Source organism: Antedon bifida, chromosome 8 (genome assembly GCF_963402885.1).
Source record: "Antedon bifida chromosome 8, ecAntBifi1.1, whole genome shotgun sequence".
Taxonomy (NCBI): domain Eukaryota; kingdom Metazoa; phylum Echinodermata; class Crinoidea; order Comatulida; family Antedonidae; genus Antedon; species Antedon bifida.
This window is the reverse complement of record NC_136233.1, coordinates 22,691,203-22,713,130: the sequence shown is the minus strand read 5'-3', so window position 1 is coordinate 22,713,130 and position 21,928 is coordinate 22,691,203. Positions and strand designations below refer to the sequence as shown.

Sequence of the window (21,928 nt, the reverse complement as noted above, 5' to 3'; positions counted from 1 at the left end):
TGTTAAATGTGCTCTCCCTGCCTCAGCACTAAGGCCCTGCCACAGCCTTTTGGGGTCGTTTCCAGCACATCACCAGATGCATTGATGTTGTCGCCTCATGATGTGTGGTGGAAAGGGGGACGTATAATTCTGTGAACCCCAAACACAGTGGCCGCATGCCTTTAACTCTATTCCACCGACCAGCGTGGGAATCGAACCCACGACATACGTGTTGTCAACACGACGCTCAGGCGACTGAGCTAACTGATCATTTTGGTTTTAAGAAGTTTAATATGATAGTTATGACGTACTGATGAATTACGTAATACACGTATAAATGGACTATTATCAGCTGTTCAGTCATGTACTACTTTGTGGCCTAACGGGTAATGCTCGGGTTTAGGTGGTTTCAGCTCTAGTAGATTGGGTTCGAACCTCTACGGATACTTTTTTTTTTTTAATAAAAAAATAAATAAATAAAAAATAAATAAATAAATAAATAAATAAATAAAATAATGAATATTGTTTTTCTTTTATTTTAAAAGAGAGATATTTTGAGGGTTGTAAATGTCAGGCCTAAACAAGTGAACCTTTTTTAAAATCAGAAACAAAGTTGCATGGCATTATTTTCCATCCATTCTTTTCGAGATTACTTTTGCAAACTAAAAGAGGGGAGCTGATAGGTTCCCGGCCGGAAAATGTTTTATTTACATGATTTGAACAATCTTCTAATGTAAAGATTAACAACATCAAAATTTAACAGTGTGGCGTGTTGACCGCGAATGACTAACATACCATCTTGCCCATAATACACCTGCACAAACTCATTTGCATAACAACGCACGGCATACCAAACTGTTTAAAATAGAGCTGCAAGGTCTCCGGAAATGACATCTATTATTTTTTCAAACATGGTATAAGACTCTTCAATACCCCACCATGCTTGGGGCTGAGCAAAGATAATTTTGAAAAATAGAGCTGCATAGGTTCCCGCCCCCAAAAAATGGCACTTTACATGATTTAAATTATATGAAACAAACTATTAATAAGACTCACCAGGGACAATAGAGCTTGTCATCGGAAAGTGCTCCTATAATTCATTAACATATGAAATTAAATATTAAGTCTCCAGTACTAGCCCACCATGGTTGGGGCAGAGCTAATAATGAAAATAGAGCCAAGAATTGCACTTATACTTATAACTATACATAATCACCTATTATAATTATGATAATGTTAAAATTTCAACTATCCAGATGCGACTTCAAAATTTTAGGTGGGGTTTTCTACTTTAAAACTCGACTTCGTATAAGGCCTACCCGGCGGCGGAATTAGTCTAAGCTTCGAAATTGGTCTAAAAATCGGCATCTTTGCCAATGTTCCATATTTGATCTTATTTTACTCTCCATTATCTCCATACAAGAACCATCGAAGACAAACTATCTGTTTAAAACATGTTTATTCAGGGGACGGTGCAGCCATACACAGCAACTACCATCAAAGTTTATTCATAACATTTAACAATAGAATATCTTGCATGAATCGGACATTTTCGCTACCAATGTAGCAACATTGATTAACAAAATCAAAATTTAACAGTGTGGCGTGTTGACCGCGAATGACTAACAATACCATCTTTCCCACTACACCTGCACAACCATTGCATAACAACGCACGGCATACCAAACCGTTTCGTACACCTGCGATAAAAATATAAATTCAATTTCTTTTAAAATTGAGGGCGGCAAACCTAAAATTTACGAGATCGAATACGGGTTAAAAAAAAAATTAAATAAAAAAAAAGATGTTAAATGTGCTCTCCCTGCCTCAGCACTAAGGCCCTGCCACAGCCTTTTGGGGTCGTTTCCAGCACATCACCAGATGCATTGATGTTGTCGCCTCATGATGTGTGGTGGAAAGGGGGACGTATAATTCTGTGAACCCCAAACACAGTGGCCGCATGCCTTTAACTCTATTCCACCGATCAGCGTGGGAATCGAACCCACGACATACGTGTTGTCAACACGACGCTCAGGCGACTGAGCTAACTGATCATTTTGGTTTTAAGAAGTTTAATATGATAGTTATGACGTACTGATGAATTACGTAATACACGTATAAATAGACTATTATCAGCTGTTCAGTCATGTACTACTTTGTGGCCTAACGGGTAATGCTCAGGTTTAGGTGGTCTCAGCTCTAGTAGATTGGGTTCGAACCTCTACGGATACTTTTTTTTTTAATAAAAAAAAAAATAAATAAAAAATAAATAAATAAATAAAATAATGAATATTGTTTTTCTTTTATTTTAAAAGAGAGATATTTTGAGGGTTGTAAATGTCAGGCCTAAACAAGTGAACCTTTTTTAAAATCAGAAACAAAGTTGCATGGCATTATTTTCCATCCATTCTTTTCGAGATTACTTTTGCAAACTAAAAGAGGGGAGCTGATAGGTTCCCGGCCGGAAAATGTTTTATTTACATGATTTGAACAATCTTCTAATGTAAAGAAGTAACAACATCAACATTTAACAGTGTGGCGTGTTGACCGCGAATGACTAACATACCATCTTGTCCATAATACACCTGCACAAACTCATTTGCATAACAACGCACGGCATACCAAACTGTTTAAAATAGAGCTGCAAGGTCTCCGGAAATGACATCTATTATTTTTTCAAACATGGTATAAGACTCTTTAGTACCCCACCATGCTTGGGGCTGAGCAAAGATAATTTTGAAAAATAGAGCTGCATAGGTTCCCGCCCCAAAAAAATGGCACTTTACATGATTTTAAATTATATGAAACAAACTATTAATAAGACTCACCAGGGACAATAGAGCTTGTCATCGGAAAGTGCTCCTATAATTCATTAACATATGAAATTAAATATTAAGTCTCCAGTACTAGCCCACCATGGTTGGGGCAGAGCTAATAATGAAAATAGAGCCAAGAATTGCACTTATACTTATAACTATACATAATCACCTATGATAATTATGATAATGTTAAAATTTCAACTATCCAAATGCGACTTCAAAATTTTAGGTGGGGTTTTCTACTTTAAAACTCGACTTCGTATAAGGCTTACCCGGCGGCGGCGATGAATTACGTAATACACGTATAAATAGACTATTATCAGCTGTTCAGTCATGTACTACTTTGTGGCCTAACGGGTAATGCTCAGGTTTAGGTGGTCTCAGCTCTAGTAGATTGGGTTCGAACCTCTACGGATACTTTTTTTTTTAAATAAAAAAAATAAATAAAAAATAAATAAAATAATGAATATTGTTTTTCTTTTATTTTAAAAGAGAGATATTTTGAGGGTTGTAAATGTCAGGCCTAAAACAAGTGGACCTTTTTTAAAATCAGAAACAAAGTTGCATGGCATTATTTTACATTAAATAGACTACCATAAAACCTCGAAAAGAAGCCCATGTGCTCCTTCATTTTTGGTACTCTTGGGTGGGCTTCTTTTCCACATGAAGTTCTTTTCGAGATTACTTTTGCAAACTAAAAGAGGGGAGCTGATAGGTTCCCGGCCGGAAAATGTTTTATTTACATGATTTGAACAATCTTCTAATGTAGAAATTAACAACTTTAAAATTTTAACTTTTTTACTCTGCTAAAGGAAACACAAAGGATATTAGGAGGACTGAGGACGATCAAAGCATACTGTATATCAACAAAGGATTTTTTTTTCTTAAATTTATTAAAATTTAGTGACTTTATTTCTATATACCACTGTGCTCCCTGGTGGCAAATTGGGTTCAGTTGAGCACACAGTGTATGAACATACAAAATATATTAAAATTCAGTGACTGGACCAGTTTCAGTTTCTATTTCTGAAGTACATAAAGGCATAAATGGCGCTCCGTAGAAAAGTAGAGAATGCTCCATCGTCAGAATGACGCTCTGAATATACCTCCACAGTCCACACGACACACAATCAACATCCCGGAAACACTAGCAAGAAAACCGTATGTTTTTATAAAAATAATGAATTAAAAACAAAATGAGTACTTCAGTATCTATTCTTGGTAAGTATTCTCTGTAAGCTGGATTTTTTTCCATTTAAAAGTCTAAAAACCCGACGGAAAGAAGTCTTATTATAGTAGCGAAGCCTAGGCCCTAGGCTAGGCCGTCCTCCGACTCCGACGGTAAATAGCCTACGGGAATAATTCGTTTTCCCCCTGAATGATGATTGCTGAGTTTGCTTGGTGTATTGGAACATGGAGGTACAAAATTCATTTTATACCTGTATGATTGGAACATACTTATATTTTACTTGGATAGAGTAGTAGGTAATATTAATAATTGTCATTTTAAATTCTAAAGACACAATTCCCTTTTTTTTGTCTGTTTTTTTAAAAATTATCCACCACAATTGAAGTATTTCACGTCATTACATTATTGTGTTTTTAGGGGCATCTGTTTTAGCTTTATTATTAGCTGGTTACCTGGGCCAGCAATACCTACCTCCACCAAAGCCTAGGATAGTTGGCATCGACCTTGGAACAACCTTCTCGTGTATCGGAGTGTACCATGCTGTTACAGGTGATGTAGAGGTACAGTAGGTTGGATTTAAATTTTGAATGAAATCATTTTTGGAACTTGATCTCATAAAGCATGACAGCTCATGATATATTGTCATGTTACTTTCAGGTAATATTAGATTCTTCTCAACACAAGACAATACCAAGTATGGTAGCCTTCACTGGGGCCACTGAGCTTGTGGGATATGCAGCCCTAGCCCAGGCCGAACATAATCCATCCAACACAATCTATGATGCTAAACGATTTATTGGAAAGATGTTCTCAACAGAAGAATTTATGAAAGAAGCCGAAAGATATAATTTTAAGGTAAGAAATTGACGATGACATTGTCACTGTGCTTAACTACGGTATCACATTTAACCATGGTACCACGCTCAACCATGGTACCACGCTCAACCATGGTACCATGTTGGAAACAAGCCTCTGGGCTTAAAGGGCCATCCCCTGCTTTCCATGCTTATTTTTTTGTCTAGTCTTGTATTTTTATATTTAATGTTTCTCTTTTTATTTCATTTACATTATACTGTCTTATATATTTGTACTGTATTTGGAAAGCAATAAATATTACTTACTTACTTACTTACCACGCTCAACCATGGTACCACGCTCAACCATGGTACCACGCTCAACCATGGTGCCACGTTCAAACATGTTGCCACGCTCAACCATGGTGCCACGCTCAACCATGGTACCACGCTCAACCATGGTACCACGTTCAAACATGTTGCCACGCTCAACCATGGTGCCACGCTCAACCATGCTATCATTCTTAACTATGGTATCGTGCTTAACATGATTTGCTTAATTCTTTTTAGTTGAAAGAAGACAATGGATTAATTCGATTCATAGTTGGTTCAAGTAAGAATGCGACTGAAGTCAGTCCCGAGTACATCGGCTCTAGAATTTTGACAGAATTGCGCAAAACTGCCGAAGCGAATCTTACAAGTAGCATCACGAAAGCTGTTATGTCAGTGCCGGCAGAGTTCAATGAGATGCAGAGAAACTATACTATACAAGCAGCCAAACTTGCAGGTACTGACACCTAGCATCATAATAAGTGGCTTTTTACTTATTTTATTTGTATCTCAATTGAGATTCAGCCGCTGATACCCACAGCATTGTCATTTTTTCAGTAATTTGCCTTTGGATTATAATAACTATATACATTTAAAAATACTATTTTAAAATATTATATTGTAAATATTTTTCTGTAGGTATAGAGGTAATGAGACTTATCAATGAGCCAACTGCGGCAGCTTTAGCTTACGGCCTGCATGGCAAGGAAGGCGTTGAGAATGTGTTAGTGGTGGATCTTGGTGGCGGCACACTTGATGTGTCGTTGTTAAATGTTCAAGGTGGAATGTTCTTAACAATAGCTATGGCAGGTAAGTCACTGAAGCTATCACAACACAAATTTGTTTACATGTGCTGACGTTCATTACAATCATTCAGTTAACTGATGGTCACTTAGTTAACTGATGGTCACACAGTTAACTGATGGTCACTCAGTTAACTGATGGTCACACGGTCAGTAAACACTTTTTATTAAATAATGGTATTCCTCATCCTAATATCTTTCCTATTTTGTACAGTCTATAACACCTACAATGTACGAGTTACATCCTCACATTTTTACTGGCAAATAGAGGGCGCTTCCTCACATTATAACTACCGTTACCCGCTTGTGATATCTAATACTGAACAGTCAATGATTAATAATGTCAATCTAATACAGCTCTTCGTGCTCAAAGCTTTTAACCGCTGAATAAAAAAAATTGTAGGTAAATAATAACAAGTTGAAATAAACTTTCATTTTTAAAGGTAACAACCATCTTGGTGGCCAAGACTTCAACCATCGTTTGAATCAACATCTACAAGACTTAATAGAACGCAAATTTAAAAAGCCTCTAAAAAACTCGGAAGATATACAACGCTTACGACTGCTTGTAGAAGAGGCAAAGATTAACCTTACTAACAAACAATCTGTCCATGCGTCACTCTCTCTACCGTCGATGGGTGAGGGCAGTATTTACAACATTAACGTCACTCGTGCACAGTTTGAAAAACTGAACGAGGATTTATTTGCTAAAGTATTAGTGCCGATTAAAAGGGTTTTAGAAGCTGGACGATTGACCTTGGAGGAAGTGGACGAAATTGTACTGGTCGGTGGGTCAACTCGTATACCAAAGGTTAGATCTCTTATAGCAGAGTTTTTTGGTAAAGAACCAAATGTTTCAGTTGACCCGGAGTTGGCAGTGACGTATGGTGTAGCAATACAAGCTGGGATTATAGGAGGAATGTGGCCGCTACAAGTCAGTGCAATAGAATTGAATACTGCAACTAAGAAGATACAAGTTAATTAGTCATTATCATTTTAGAAATGTAAAAACTAAATATATTTAGTACAATCAAACTTGAATAAAACAATATTTATTAGCTATTTTACATACTTTTTCATTGATTGAAAGTAAAAAATTTTGAATTTTATTATAGATTTTACATTTGCTAATTTGAAATGAAGACATTTTTTTTTAATTAGACAGCAAACATTTATTGCATTCAATTAAAACAGTTTTATAAATGGTATGAATTATTTAATTTTTTAATGACATTTTATTATAAAATATTTGTTGATATTCATGTGATAGGGTTTTTGCACAAAGATACATATTTATGTTATTTATAACTATTGTATTATTGATTCAATTTATCGTGAAATAAAATAAATTGCAAAGAAAGTTGTTTCTGTTTGTGTTCACTTAGCTATATAATCTGTAATAAATTGTAAGTACAACACAGCTGAAATCAAAGTATCTCTGCAACTAAATATTAGTAGGCTAATGTAGAACGGAATGGTGTATAATTTACAGTATGATTTATATTTATATATATACATCTATTATTATAATTGAAATCATTTAGTTATACAGGGAGTAGAGCTAGATAGGCATGAAGTTGCCTTTTCTCTTCTTCCTTTTTATCCAATTATTTTAATGTTTTATATTATAATGTTATGTTTATGTATTTTTTTTGGATGAATAAAGAAAGAAATCATAGAAAAAATCAATCATAGAACCCGTATAAAGCTTGGTTCCCACTAGCGACGCAACCTACGCAATGTAAGAAAATGCCCTTCCAATCATTGTGTTTTCCCCCGCCTGCGTGAAATCAAACCTGCGTTGTTGTCGATTACGCAATACAGCACTTTGCGTTGATACGTCGTTGCGTTACTTGCGTCGCTAGTGTGAACCAAGCTTTAGAGGAACATTTTCAGAACTCACTACACTAGTAGACGATACTTTAAATATTGGTGGTAGTGTGAAAAGCATGTACAGTATTCATAGTTGATTTCCTATTTTGTGCTTGTTGTACTTTGTTTTTTATATATGTTTGGTTTATCTGTGATCTGCCTTGATGCTAACATATGCTAACATATATATATAAGGTGGTCATTACTCAAGGAGAGATATCGACAGATCAGTCGCGTTACAATATGGATTGGAAGATGGCGTGTCTGTCGATAACAATAGAAAAGTCTCATTTGGGTTCAAACGTTCGCGAAAACTGATATTAATTCATATTTCACGAGGCTTATCGATAAAATTAAACATGAATCTGTGATAAAAAGAACGTTTATCGAAAAAAAATCACAATTCGTGAAATATTAGCAGACAATATCTTAGATTTAGACTTAATCTTATCAAAACTAGAAATGTACATTCGAATAAAATTTGGGGAGGGAATTTGAAATGTTTTTTTTAAATGTTTAATAGATGGTTGGTAATTATTGTTATATTTTGTGTTAATCCCCTATCACGTAATCGAATTGCCCTCTGTAAAAGTTTTTAAAACGCTCATGACTGGTGGATGCCGATTGATTCTTCGTCTTGTAAGTTACCTCCTCGGAATTCGAAAGGCAAGGTAAGAATATTTGTTGCTAAGGTACCTGTCGTAATAACTTTACTCGCGCTAAAGCATGGTTCACACTTAGACGCAACGCAAGAACGTAAACGCAACCCAATCAATTTGACCAATCACGGCTGACGGATCGCGCGTCCGAACTGTCTCTTGTGAATGGTAACTTGCGTTTCGCGCCTACTGTACGTCGTTACGGTTGCGTAGTGTGAACCAAGCTTAAAGCTGAGTTACGCGATGACGAAACACACAAAACTAGTGTGAACCAGAGACTAAATGGTACTTGTATGAACAAATAGCGCTTATACATGTTGGTGGTCATTCATTTTGTAGAAAATACTGATTAAGAAGTAGAATGAACCGGGACCTGACTTACTTCGACTTTAGTTCAATTACTTGTTTTAGGATACATTTTATTGCAATGTTACGTCTGTATATAATTTTATACTGGTTTATATAATGTATTTTGTTACAGACGATGTCGCAGACGACAATATTTGTGTGTCTGTTATTCTGTTTCGTCATTGGTACGACGAGTGGCGTTGTGTTTAATTGGGGCGCATGTCCCGAAGTTTCCACCGAAAAGAGGTTTGAATATGAACGTTATGTTGGGTTGTGGTACGAAATTGCTCGTTATCCAAGCGCATTTGAGTTCAACACCAAATGTGTGACCAGTAATCACACGATGTTGGTAAGTATCTTGCACTCGTTCCACGCGCGTGTTTGATCAATAAGCACCAGTTCAGAATGATCCATGCGTCAAATCATTAAACAACAAGGCCAACAGCCATTAAGTCGCGTGCTACAATGCATAGTGATACCGGACCGACAGACCGACAGACAGACCGACCGACCGACCGACCGACATATATAGAGTCGCGTCCACGCGACTAAAAATACCCTGTCGTTACAACAGCACTGCTTTTCTAGACGTACCGGTATGGTATCATTTTTTTTATCAAATTTTAATAGCCATGAAATTGTTATTTTATTTTTACAGGACAATGGTAGCGTAGAAATAGCAATGCATAGGTTTTATCCAATCAGAGGCTATGTTGACTATATAATGTACGCTATACAAGATCAAACCAACCCTGCCATAATCTACAGCAAACTGAAATGGTGTAAGGACACTTCTTGAATAATCATGGAGGGTGGGGGGGGGGGGGGGGGGGTTGGTGGATGAGTTATGTTTCGTTCATAGGTATAGTCTATCACATAACACTTGTATATTACCTTTTATATTTTAGAAGTTTTGTTCTTGCGGAGGCAACAAATAGGATGTTACACGTAAAGGGTCTTTCACACCTGTTCAGGCACGGTTCCGGTCTGGGGCCGGAAAATGTTTAGTGAAATATCTATATTAGCGCATAGCCGCGTGGAGCGTCATGAAAACGAAACATTCACGTTCGATTTGATTTGCCGGCGCCGGACCGGAACCGTGTCTGAACAGGTGTGAAAGGCCCTTACCGCAAGCAGTTTGTCCAAGACCTCGTTTATGATTGCGTTGTGCGTACGTTCTTCTTGCGCGCGTTACTGAGCTGCTTGTTTGCATATTATCATTATCTCTTGCAGGGCTACCCGCTTATGAGTACAAGTTCGTTGACACAGATTACGACCACTATTCCATCGTCCATTCCTGCACCTCATACTTTTGCGGCACTTTCAATGTCCAGTTGTCCTGGATATTTTCGCGTCATGCTACTGTGTCCGAGAGCCTAATGGCCAATCTGATGGACCGAATTAATGACCAAGGTATAGATACAGAACGATATGTGTACACCGAGCAGAATGATTGTCCGGCAGACGAGAGGAGGACCAAGTACAAGAAGAAGTCTAAGGAAGGGGACAAGACGAAAACGGATTCCAACGAAATTGATGTTAACGATATAAATAGCATTTAATACTGATAATATAAATAATAGCCACGAAGAGGGAATGTAAAGGGACGGAAAATGACCAAACTTTCAACCTTTCAACAACGAGAAAAACGAGGTCAAAGGTTAAAAATCATAATATCATTTAGTTAGTATATTCATCTTTAAAACATATTTATAAGTAGTATAAAACAATTTTTCAAATTTACAAGTTATAAAAATATATGTATTTCTAAGGGTGAGACTACCTTATTGAAATGTGGATGGCGAATCGTTTATAAGTACAGTAGTGTATTTGTTGTTGTAAGAAATAAGTGCAGGGGAGTTTGTTCTATGGATATTCACCCTTTGTCTAACGTCACTTTGAGGAAATAATAAACACAGTAAAATATAGTCAAATCTATGTCTTTGAATGTCGTTTATGTGTGATTTATGACGTATGACCACTGTGATGCTTCTGATAGTGATGATGTTAAAGCTTGGTTTCCACGGCAACGCAATCAATGACGTAGACGTAACGACGTTGATGCAACGACGTAGACGCAACGACGTAGGCGCAATGAAGACGCAACGAAGTGAGTTGACCAACCACAAGCGGCAGTGTGATTACATCATGATTGGCGGCGCGCTTACGTACTTGCGTTGCGTCCAAGTTGTAACCAAGAAGTCTTATAAGGAACTTTTGGTTCACACTATAGCTTGGTTCACACTATAGCTTGGTTCACACTATAGCTTGGTTCACACTATAGCTTGGTTCACACTATAGCTTGGTTCACACAATAGCTTTGGTTCACACTATAGCTTTGGTTCACACTATAGCTTTGGTTCACACTATAGCTTGGTTCACACTATAGCTTGGTTCACACTATAGCTTGGTTCACACTATAGCTTGGTTCACACTATAGCTTGGTTCACACTATAGCTTGGTTCACACTATAGCTTGGTTCACACTATAGCTTGGTTCACACTATAGCTTGGTTCACACTATAGCTTGGTTCACACTATAGCTTGGCTCACACTATAGCTTTGGTTCACACTATAGCTTGGTTCACACTATAGCTTGGTTCACACTATAGCTTGGCTCACACTATAGCTTGGTTCACACTAGAACGTAACGCAAGGACTTGCGACTATTCGAATAATCTATCGATTGGTCAAATCACTTTGCGTTGCGTTACGTCCTAGTGGGAACCAATATTATAATAGACGCACCGCTAGCGAGTTGACCAATCACAAGCGACATCACTTACGTGCGTTACGTGTTGGAACCAATCATTAGACTCTGCGATTTGACAGCAATCATACCACTAATTTTTGTTTCTTTACTAAAACCCATTTTGAAGGTCAACTTGGTGGTAGGAGGAATTTTTGTTTTCTTTTCATATCATTTTTTTCCAATTCAATAAATGAATACAAGTTTCAGCAACTTAAAATCCCATATTAATAACTGGAATTCAATAAATAAAATTCTGTGCAATTTATTATATTTTTCTATAATTTTGAATATATTAAATCAATTTAATAATACAATTTTCAGTAATGTAAATCTAATAATTATTAATAACTTAATTTCCAATAATTGAAATTATTTACATAATTTATTTATTTGTATTTTTGTTGTTGTTGCAATTACTGTTTAATATCAAATATTTGTATTACAATTGGTAATTTTGTTTTCATTTCGTACTTTATTATATTTTTTTTTTGTAGTTTGTCCCATATGTTTTGCTGATTGGAGTAAACCCTAAAAAAACAAAAGTTTAAAAAAAAATAAAAATTAAGATCGTTATTACTCCAGGAAAGATAATAGACAGATCAGACGCATTACAGTATGGATTGGAAGATGGCGTGTCTGTCGATAATAATAGAAAAGTCTCATTTGGGTTCAAACGTTTGCGAAAACCGATAATAAATTCATATTTCAAAGGCTTATCGATAAAATTTAACTTGAATCTGTGATAAAAAGAACGTTTATCGAAAAATATCTCACAATACGTGAAATATTAGGAGGCAATATCTTAGATTTAGACTTAATCTTATCAAATCTAGACATGTACATTCCAATAAAACGTGGGGAGGGAATTTGGAGTGTTTCACTTAATGAAGAGGGTTGTAAATTATCGTAATATTGTTCTCCAGTTGTGTTATTTGTGTTAATATACCGGTACAACCCCTATCATATAAATCCAATTGCCTTTTTAAAAGTTTTAATACACTTATTATCCCCGACCAGCTTTTAGTCTTCACGTCTTACATGATAGGAGCCTACATCCTCGACATCCCAAAGGCAAGGTAAGAATTGTATTTCTTTTGCATCAGTCCTAATAACTTTACTCGCACATCAAATAATAATAGGCCTAGTGTGAACTAGAAACTTGGTATTAAGCTCTGTCTACACTATCAAACTTTATGTGACAAAACAATGTGATGTGCCCATATTTTACAGCGAATAAAGATGTCGCAGCGGAAGATATTTGTGTGTCTTTTAATCTGTTTCGTGGTTGGTACGTCGAGTGGTCAAAAGTTTGACTGCGGTCGATGTCCCGTAGTTTCCACCGAGAGAAGGTTTGATTACGAAGAATTTGCTGGGGTATGGTACGAGGTTGCTCGCTTTCCCAGTTTATTCGAGTATGCCTCGAAATGTGTAAGCGACAATCACACAATAATGGTAAGTCGTTTATTAATATAGATACACTTGTTATAGATAGGCTGCAATGTCTTTTTTTATCTGTGTCCGATTTCACGCGCGCGTGCCTACGCCTATCATTTTTATCAATTTTTAAACGCGCGTATCAAACTATGTATTCTCTCAATTTGTCAATGATAATTGATCGAAAATTATTTATAGATAATGTTTCAGCAGCATAAGTCTTGTATACGTCGTCGTTAGATCTACATTTCTGTACTGACGCATTATCGATATTTTTGTCAAATTGTATGTGATTCTTTATATTAGGATGACGGTACCGTAAGAGTAACAAACCAAAGGTACCTTCCATTCAGAGGCTATGTCGACAAAGTTATATACGTCACACAAGATGAAACTGATCCTGCCATACTCCACAGCAGATTCAAATGGTGTAAGCACACTTTTTAAAATATATAATGATTTAAAGCATGTTTCCCACTAGCGACGCAACGCAGCGACATATTGACGAAAAGTGCTGTATTAATTGCGTAACCACAAGTGCGCAGCGCAAGAAATTGCGTATCACACAATGATCGTGTATCTTTTGTCTTATAGGGCAACCTGTTATGTCGTTTGTGATCATGGACACAGATTACGACCACTACGCCCTCATCCATTCATGCACCGAATACTTTTGGGGAACTTTTAATATGCAGTTTAACTGGATTTTTTCGCGTAAACCTACTGTACCCGAAACCTTATTGAACAACCTGATGTACCGGTTTAACGAGGCTGGTATAGATGTGAGCCAGTTCGAGTATACCGAACAAGATGATTGCCCGTCACACGCGGCGAGGACTAAGTACAAGAAGAAGAAGGATAAGAAAGGGGACAAGACTGATTCCAACGAAATCGATACAAATGATAACAATATAAATAGCCATAGCCACGAAGAGGGAATGTAAGAGGACGAAAAACTGACCAAAAATGTTTTACGAGCAGAATAAAATGACTTATACAGTAAACATGGGTTAAAAAAAAATTAGTCACGGTTCATGAAAAATTCCTATTTTGATATGTTTCAACGATACAAAATTAGCATAAATACACAAACTCATTAGGCCTAGCTTAAAATATAATAACCGTACCGTACGTACTGTTTTGCTGCTGTTCACTGAAAAATCCTCGCGGACGACAGGTACACAGAAGACAACAGGGAGTTATTCATACAACGGCCAATTTAAATACATCCCGGTACTTTATTAACTACAATCTGGCCTGGCATTCCTCCCTACATACACTGCTGACATACGTGCATTTTGTTATACTATATTTATCGCACATCACAGTAGTACTACGTTGATGAATCATCATCAGTAATAACTTGGTTTCAAATAATAGTGGGGGAGTTTGTCCTACATGTAGGGATATAATCACCTTTTATCTGACGGTCGACTTTGTGGAAATAAAAAACACAGTATAAGTCAAATCTAAGTCTTTGAATGTTATTTAATTTGATTATGACGTATGACCATGATGATTCTGAAAGTGATTATGTTGAAGTTTGGTTTCCAAGATCAACGATGATGTTATAATAATATAATATTCAGATAAAATAAATACACTACCATCTTATGAACTACTTCATCAATCTTTAATAACTTCATTTTAATTACAAAATTACAATTCTAATCGAAATCTATGCCGATTTTAAAATTCAATGTATGATATACTTTATGTCAAAATATTGAATTCTAAAGCGTCTTCCGTGTGACGTCATGCATATGCTTATGGGTAATGTAACGGATTTTTGCCTAATAATTCAATATACCTGTGTTTCTTGACATTAGGAGTAAAGATACCAGAAAACATCAGCATTTAATTTATTCATTCCAACTTTAATTTTTTAATGAAGCCTAAACTTGTCGGCGTCATTCCTTTCCTGTGTAGGCTTCTGCTATACAATCATGTCTTTAGGAGGGCAGTTGACGTGACCGTAGAACTGAAATTTGCTGACATCAATTCCCTGCTCTTCGAATTTAGTCAGCTCAGGTTGTATCTTGCTAGCGTCACCAGTTGATAAGCTGGAGTCACGTACAAGAATCCAGTTGAATTGGACATTGACTAGGCCAAAAATTGACGTGCAAGAATGGACAAGAGCGGACTCCACATAATCGGTATCCAACACCCAGTATTTAGCCCGTGGTGACCCTATAAAAAGAATAAATTGTTATAAAGTTGTTAATTTTTTATAAAGCATGATTCCCACAAGAGACGCAGCGCAAGGACGTACGCGCAACAAGGCAAACGAGTTGACCAATGGCACGCGACAGTTTGAATAATCTATCGCTTGTGATTGGTCAAATCACTAATGCTTGGTTCCCACTAGCGACGCAACGTAAAGCAACCTACGCAACGTAGAAAATGGCCTTCCAATAATTGTGTTTGTCCCGCCTGCGTAAAATCAAATCTACGATGTTTGCAGCACTATTGCGTCGTCGGTTCCCATTTGTGATTAGGCAATACATCACTTTGCGTCAATACGTCGTTGCGTTGCGTTCTAGTGGGAACCACGCTTAAACGTGCAACGAAGATGCGCGTCACGCCTTTGGAACCCAGGAAAGTTAGCCGGCCCAAATGAATCCTAGTTTAGGTACTTACACCGACTGAATTTGACTCCAAGCTTGGCAGGATTGTCAGGGTTTGCCTTGGCGTCACCGACGGCGGATTGATATCCTTCTCCTGGAAAGTAAGCGGTGTTCAATACATTCACATGGCCGTTGTCCTACATTAGAAAATACAATATTTGTGAATAAAAATGATAGGCCTATAATAATATATAAATGTGAAATGGTGAAGATGAGAAATCGAAAACCAAGAAAAGCTTAACTAAACCAACTTAAACGTTGTTCTTCTACTTAAGGTGTTTATGGTGATAAAGTTTGATTGGACAGCTCTCTCTCATCGAAAGGCAGAGAATTAAGTACCGTAGTCAAATCAAATCAATATGATTCAATTTGACTTAATTTATTCACGGAGGCCCAGATCAACATAGTTGTTATTCCCGTTCACACACACAGTGTTATTTCAAAACACTTCATGCCGCGGGATGGTGTAACCTCACCTTTAAACTGTATTCAGCGACTACGCATCGTGCATCTCCCTGAAACTCTGCATAGAATCTAGCAGCTTCGTACCAAACGCCTAAATAGCTTGCAACGTCAAAATTATCTTGTACTGTGACCTCTGGGCAGGGACCGAAATCCCATACCTGGGCACTGATAGAACCAACGAGGCACACAGCAATCAGAAGGCAAGCAGACTGGATTTGTGAGGACATCTTTATATCTATGAAAACGAAACAAATCGAATCAAAAGCAGATCAACAAACGATTTGTTAGTACTCATTTGAAAAAAAAAAGCATTACTTAAAATATATTAATAAACTTCTTACCGATTTGTTTGAAAGATTTGGATGAAGTCTTCGATGAGGAGGATTTCAGCAGCGACTTGTACTAAACTGTCTTTGCGTATTGTATTTATAAGTTTAGAGTTACATAATTGGCGATTCCATTTACTAGATGGGTTTGAACATTGTATTAACAGTCCATCTATATTATGACGTTTTTTAGTAATCTAATTTGAAACATCCCCCTCGCCAAAATAGTACGGCCTGTTTTTCGTGAGAACGCTACAGAAGTTTATAATCTAAGAAAAATTACATAATTGTATGACTTATGTAAGAACGAAGAATTCCTGGGAAAGTTTCTTTAATTTAGTTCCTATCTCCATCTGTTTATTGTTCTGTATTATGTCAATGCTTTATAATCATCCGTAAAATAATCTTAAGCTCCTTTTGACCTTTAAGGTCATTTCACTATATTACAATTATATTATACATCAGTATTCTGTTTTTTCCCCTGTTTTCTATGTTGTTGTTTATATTTTTTTATGTAAAATGGGCTTGAAATAACCATTCAAAAATCTTCTCAGTGCAATGTCTTCGGACATAACTGTTAGTGTCACTCGTCGATTAGGAATACTTTATTTTTTTATTACTTTGTTTTTCTAAAGTTTCTAGGAAGCAGTGAAGGGTGCCATAGGCCTTTTTTTTTTGTCTGATGTTGAGACATAAAGGCATAGCTTGCGTGTCCCTCGGTATTCTGTATTATGCTCTTCCAGCCAAAACGTGAACGTACTATACTAAATAGGCCTTTTAAATTTCACGGTTTTACCTTTAGTTACTCTATTCAACTTTTAAATAGTAAACTAGGTTTTATTTATATTAACTTGTCAACTCGATGGTTTCATTTCTATTTGTGTTATATAAACAAGTTCCGTGTGCACCAGCTGACTTTTTCCAAAACAAAATGTTATGTAACTTTATCAGTTGATTCAATTCAATTAATAGACTAAAGTAGGTTTTAAGCTTTCTTTAACTAGTTCCATGCACCGTGACATGTTCATTGCTAAAACCAGTTGTAAGTTCGCAATAAAGCCTACTAAAAAGGAGATAAAAGATCAAAACACAATTGAGCTGATTACTAGCTGAAATATGGGAGTAGGTCTTATGTGTTTATACGTGTTTTACAGTTTAGTATCAAATAATGAAAACTTCAAAATTTATCTTTAAAGCTCTGTCTACACTATCGAAGTTTTTGTGACAAAAAATGTGATGTGCCCATATATGGACACGATGATGTCATATCAATACCATACTATGCACATAACAACATACCTAGGAGGCTAGTATCATTTCCTCCATATCAGTATAGGCCTACTTAAATATCGTACAATGCACTATCTTGATCCACAAACACCAATCATTGGTTTCAACAACGTTTTATGAGGCAATAACAGGTACAGCATAAACACAATTATAGTAGTATCAAAGTATTAAATAAAACATGTTACTTCCTTTATGCACAGATGACTATATCTTATTAGGCTTATGTATTACCATTTTTTAAGACACTTCTTTCTTTTCCAGTCTGTTTTATTCTCATATTAATATTTGTAAATTAAAAGAAATGTTCTTTTTTATTGTTATTTTGTTTTAACTTGAATGAATGAATGAACAAATTATATAACTAAACTAAAAACCAAGGCATGAGTGAACTTAACAGCTGCGCTTTAAGCCGCTGGTCCTAGTGTGAACAAAACAAGAACATATTTACATCTCCTCCCCCTGATCAAACAGTCTTGCGTTATCAAAGTATTGCTCCCCCCGGTTTGATCATGGACCATCTGCATGCTAATAATCATTAACACAAACAGAGATACTAATTTCCGGACTTATCTTACGTATGAACTACAGAGATTACAATCTTCCTTTGCAAACATGTATTGTTGGAGTAAAATTGCAAATTGTATCCGGACAACTACAACGGTACCCTTGAGAATAACCACACGCACGCATAATTCATAATAATGTCATAAAATTCATAAATACGTCAGAGTAGGGCAAAACTTCTGACCAATTCGCAACTTCTGACGTTACTCCACAGTAGTTACAATAACAACTATTTTGTACTTACGAGAAGGTTGATGAATATGTTATTGAAAACCATTTTACATGATAAAAAAAAAAGAATTTCAACACGCGCAATATTCTCCAATAATTATTTATATATATGACCCCAAGAAACATAGGAGCTTTCGTATGAAGAGCACTATTTCTTCTCTCTTCTTTTAGATAACCTATTATACTTACATAACGAGAGCGTACAAAACAGATGGAGATAGGAACTAAATTAGAGAAACTTTCTCATGAATTCTTCGTTCTTACATAAGTCATACAATTATGTAAGTTTTGTAGATTTTCAACTTATGTAATGTTCTTACAAAAAAACAGATTGTACTATTTTGGCGGTGAGGGGGAATGTAATGATGACGTAATCTAATTATTTTAAAAAAAATGCAGAATTTTACCGTTAAAGAAACCTGCAAAGAAACTTTTTTTATTGTATTTTTATTCTTAAATGGGACCATATCTATAGTTCGACAAATCCTACGATATACGGAAATAATTTGTGATTACGGTTGTTTTATATTATTTCATTATCAATTAATTATCAGTATTCTCATCTAGTAAATGGAATCGCCAATTATGTAACTTTAAACTTATAAATACAATACGCAAAGACAGTTTAGTATTCGTTGCTGAAGTCTCATCAAGTATTCATCTTATTCTCTTCGAACAAATCGGTAAGTTCCTTTTTAATTAATATATTTGATGCTTTTTATGTTACACATATCATGTGATTAATCCATCCACTCTTTTCGATACGTAAACCGTTATCATAATATGTCTAGTCTACTATGTTAACTGCTTGTATATACACAGTTTTTATCATTCATTTCTATAACAAAGTTTCGTTAAAAATGAAAATCATTTATCTCGTATCTAGGTTAACGCCTAGTATAAAATCGTTGACACTTATATTGTATACGTGTACCATATGCTTAAAAAAAGTACTTGTTAAATGATATTAATAACAAATACTATGCATGTGTACAAGCTTAGTAAACCGATGCCTTTCTGTGATACATTACCTTCTTTTTAGATCAGCCCATCAACAAAAATAATGCAAAATTCGTCAATGAAAGACATGACAATAACGCAAGAAATAATCGCACGCATCATATCTACCATGTTTTCCCACTGCCGCGTGAAAGTGTTGACCAACAATGCGCATTAATTTCGTGTGACGTAAAGAAATTCTCAGCCTATGTGGACAACAGGGTTAACAAATCGTTTGTTGATCTGCTTTTAACTAATTTGTTTTCATAGATATAAAAATGATGTATGCACACAAGTTTGCTTGCCTTCTCGTCACTGTCTGCCTCGTTGGCTCTATCAATGCCCAGGTATTTTCTAAAGGTCCCTGTCCAGAGGTCACGGTACAAGAGAATTTTGACGTTGCAAGCTATTTAGGCGTTTGGTACGAAGCTGCTAGATTCTATGCAGAATTTCAGAAGGAATCCCGATGTGTAGTTGCTAATTATACTTTAAAGGTAAGACTGCATAACAGTAGGCCTAGGCTTATCATGCGGTACCATTGATACTCATGGGTACTCCGCCAGCCCTGTTTTCTCATCTTACAGAAACATACGGCGCGTCGTAAAGACGAAAAATACATCATTTTACTATTATAAATATATTATAATATTTAAATTTTTATTTGCAAATTGTATTTTCTAATCTAGGATAACGGTCATGTGAATGTATTGAACAGCGGTTACTTTCCAGGAGAAGGATATCAATCCGCCGTTGGTGACGCAAAGCCAGACCCTAATAATCCAGCCAAGCTTGGAGTCAAATTCAGTACACGTAAGTAAGCCTACCAAAACAACTAGATTTCGTTGAGTTGGCATTTCCTTTTTCTTGTTTTCAAAAAGTTTTAGTTAAACGTTTACGCTTTTGCGGCAAACGCGCGCGCAACCATTGCTGAGTGTTTTTAATGATGCGTATCGCGTTAAACTTGGTTATCACTCTAGCGAAACGCAAAGACATACGACGCAAAGCAAGCGAGTTGACCAATAACAAGCGACTGCTGTTCGAATATTTCATCGCTTGTGATTGGTCAAATCACAATTTACGTTGCGCTTTATACGTGCCTGCGTTGCGTCCACAAGGTAGTGGGACGGAATGAAGCATTAGTGTACTGATTTAACAAAATATATACACACAATTATGCTTAAAAAAAAAGTCACACAGATAAATGCCATAGCTTATTCCATCAATTATACTTCTATGTTTATTTGGTGGTGTGTGTATCCACATTCATTTTGTAATATACGCTTTTCTAGAACTGCAGTTATGACTGCGCATCTGTGAAATATTCCAACTTCGATTTTTGTTTCAAAACTTCCGTCGGATCTGTCGTCGATATAACCACTTTGTACGATTTGTTCTTCCTACTTTCAGTGCAACCACGTGGTAAATACTGGGTGTTGGATACCGATTATGATACCTACACTCTCGTCCATTCTTGTACGGCTATTCTTGACGAGAACATTCAATTCAACTGGGTTCTAGTACGTGACTCCAGCTTGTCAACTGGTGACGCTAGCAAGATACAACCTCAGCTGACTAAATTCGAAGAGCAGGGAATTGATGTCAGCAAATTTCAGTTCTACGGTCACGTCAACTGCCCTCCTAAAGACACGGCTGTATAGAAGCCTACAGGAACGAAATGATGCCCAGTAGGGAATTCTGAAGAAAATTAATTGGTTACACAGAAATGAAAAAAAAATGAATCCTTGATACAATCATACTGCGCATGACTAGCTTTACAATTTTAGAGATTCTTTAGGCCTATTACTTTAATCATTGACTTACTATCAAAAACTAACAAGTTTACAATAAAATGAATTGAAATAAATTAATGTTCAATTTGTTCTGAGATCTTATAACTATTAATGTAAAAAAAACACGAGTATATTAAATTTAGATTTATTACTTGTTTAATGAAATGCCATAATGAAAATAAGGTGGTTTTTGAATATTCGTAATATTCAATACATTACCCATAGGCCTATGCATGACGTCGCATAGAAGACGCTTGATAATTTAATGGAAATTTAATATGTATAGATTTTGATTAAGATTGTAATTTTGTAATTGAAATGAAGTTATTAAACACCAATGAAGTAGTTCATAAATTGTTGTATTTATTTCATTGGTTAATCTTTATTTACCAAAGCCGCTTTATTTTTATTTATAGTGTTAGTACCACAGTGAGGGTTGCCATTTTGTATGTAATTTCACCTAAAGTATATTATACGTATGGAACGCCTTGTATGACAAAATGTATATCTTTTGACTGATATGTCTAATCACCATCTCATCTAGTTTATACGTTTCGTTTACGTTTCAATGTGATTCAACCATGGATCCAATTGGCCTGTTATACAAATTTACTTAATGGAGTTCATGTGTTGTGGATAGTAAACAGAAATATAAACA

At 36.0% G+C, this 21,928-nt stretch overlaps 5 protein-coding genes across 5 annotated transcripts; 4 read left to right on the top strand and 1 right to left on the bottom strand.

Moving 5' to 3' along the window:
* The first annotated feature begins 3,903 nt into the window (after positions 1–3,903).
* Positions 3,904–7,239, top strand: LOC144850577 (heat shock 70 kDa protein 13-like). The gene is made up of 6 exons (XM_078707879.1): positions 3,904–4,019; positions 4,405–4,547; positions 4,645–4,842; positions 5,352–5,568; positions 5,751–5,921; positions 6,358–7,239. The coding sequence occupies exons 1-6, from the start codon at positions 3,995–3,997 to the stop codon at positions 6,897–6,899; spliced, it is 1,296 nt and encodes a 431-aa protein (XP_078564005.1). The 5' UTR covers positions 3,904–3,994; the 3' UTR covers positions 6,900–7,239.
* Positions 7,240–8,303: 1,064 nt separating this feature from the next.
* Positions 8,304–10,721, top strand: LOC144850094 (apolipoprotein D-like). The gene is made up of 4 exons (XM_078707289.1): positions 8,304–8,457; positions 8,927–9,142; positions 9,452–9,575; positions 10,027–10,721. Exons 1-4 carry the CDS (start codon positions 8,404–8,406, stop codon positions 10,353–10,355), a joined length of 723 nt encoding a protein of 240 aa, XP_078563415.1. The 5' UTR covers positions 8,304–8,403; the 3' UTR covers positions 10,356–10,721.
* A 1,739-nt stretch (positions 10,722–12,460) lies between these two features.
* On the top strand, positions 12,461–14,446 carry LOC144849700 (apolipoprotein D-like). The gene is made up of 4 exons (XM_078706708.1): positions 12,461–12,620; positions 12,775–12,996; positions 13,285–13,408; positions 13,573–14,446. Exons 2-4 carry the CDS (start codon positions 12,784–12,786, stop codon positions 13,920–13,922), a joined length of 687 nt encoding a protein of 228 aa, XP_078562834.1. The 5' UTR covers positions 12,461–12,620; positions 12,775–12,783; the 3' UTR covers positions 13,923–14,446.
* Positions 14,447–14,666: 220 nt separating this feature from the next.
* Positions 14,667–16,300, bottom strand: LOC144850333 (apolipoprotein D-like). Its single transcript, XM_078707592.1, has 3 exons — positions 16,082–16,300; positions 15,619–15,742; positions 14,667–15,168 (listed from the first exon to the last, which is right to left on the bottom strand). The coding sequence occupies exons 1-3, from the start codon at positions 16,295–16,297 to the stop codon at positions 14,915–14,917; spliced, it is 594 nt and encodes a 197-aa protein (XP_078563718.1). The 5' UTR covers positions 16,298–16,300; the 3' UTR covers positions 14,667–14,914.
* Positions 16,301–19,054: 2,754 nt separating this feature from the next.
* Positions 19,055–21,542, top strand: LOC144850069 (apolipoprotein D-like). Its single transcript, XM_078707256.1, has 4 exons — positions 19,055–19,164; positions 19,751–19,974; positions 20,167–20,290; positions 20,888–21,542. Exons 2-4 carry the CDS (start codon positions 19,759–19,761, stop codon positions 21,136–21,138), a joined length of 591 nt encoding a protein of 196 aa, XP_078563382.1. The 5' UTR covers positions 19,055–19,164; positions 19,751–19,758; the 3' UTR covers positions 21,139–21,542.
* Positions 21,543–21,928: the final 386 nt, after the last annotated feature.

What these genes read in the sequence shown, in the direction of transcription:
- LOC144850094 (XM_078707289.1), top strand. Translation starts at nt 8,404, where the DNA reads ATGCCGATTGATTCTTCGTCTTGTAAGTTACCTCCTCGGAATTCGAAA. An exon ending in CCAGTAATCACACGATGTTG is followed by an intron (nt 9,143 to 9,451) that starts GTAAGTATCTTG and finishes TTATTTTTACAG; the next exon opens with GACAATGGTAGCGTAGAAAT. An exon ending in CTACAGCAAACTGAAATGGT is followed by an intron (nt 9,576 to 10,026) that starts GTAAGGACACTT and finishes TATCTCTTGCAG; the next exon opens with GGCTACCCGCTTATGAGTAC.
- LOC144850069 (XM_078707256.1), top strand. Translation starts at nt 19,759, where the DNA reads ATGATGTATGCACACAAGTTTGCTTGCCTTCTCGTCACTGTCTGCCTC. An exon ending in TTGCTAATTATACTTTAAAG is followed by an intron (nt 19,975 to 20,166) that starts GTAAGACTGCAT and finishes TTTCTAATCTAG; the next exon opens with GATAACGGTCATGTGAATGT. An exon ending in TGGAGTCAAATTCAGTACAC is followed by an intron (nt 20,291 to 20,887) that starts GTAAGTAAGCCT and finishes TCCTACTTTCAG; the next exon opens with TGCAACCACGTGGTAAATAC.
- LOC144849700 (XM_078706708.1), top strand. Translation starts at nt 12,784, where the DNA reads ATGTCGCAGCGGAAGATATTTGTGTGTCTTTTAATCTGTTTCGTGGTT. An exon ending in GCGACAATCACACAATAATG is followed by an intron (nt 12,997 to 13,284) that starts GTAAGTCGTTTA and finishes TCTTTATATTAG; the next exon opens with GATGACGGTACCGTAAGAGT. An exon ending in CCACAGCAGATTCAAATGGT is followed by an intron (nt 13,409 to 13,572) that starts GTAAGCACACTT and finishes TTTGTCTTATAG; the next exon opens with GGCAACCTGTTATGTCGTTT.
- LOC144850333 (XM_078707592.1), bottom strand. Translation starts at nt 16,297, where the DNA reads ATGTCCTCACAAATCCAGTCTGCTTGCCTTCTGATTGCTGTGTGCCTC. An exon ending in TCGCTGAATACAGTTTAAAG is followed by an intron (nt 15,743 to 16,081) that starts GTGAGGTTACAC and finishes TTTCTAATGTAG; the next exon opens with GACAACGGCCATGTGAATGT. An exon ending in TGGAGTCAAATTCAGTCGGT is followed by an intron (nt 15,169 to 15,618) that starts GTAAGTACCTAA and finishes TTCTTTTTATAG; the next exon opens with GGTCACCACGGGCTAAATAC.
- LOC144850577 (XM_078707879.1), top strand. Translation starts at nt 3,995, where the DNA reads ATGAGTACTTCAGTATCTATTCTTG. An exon ending in CTGTTACAGGTGATGTAGAG is followed by an intron (nt 4,548 to 4,644) that starts GTACAGTAGGTT and finishes TGTTACTTTCAG; the next exon opens with GTAATATTAGATTCTTCTCA. An exon ending in ACAAGCAGCCAAACTTGCAG is followed by an intron (nt 5,569 to 5,750) that starts GTACTGACACCT and finishes ATTTTTCTGTAG; the next exon opens with GTATAGAGGTAATGAGACTT.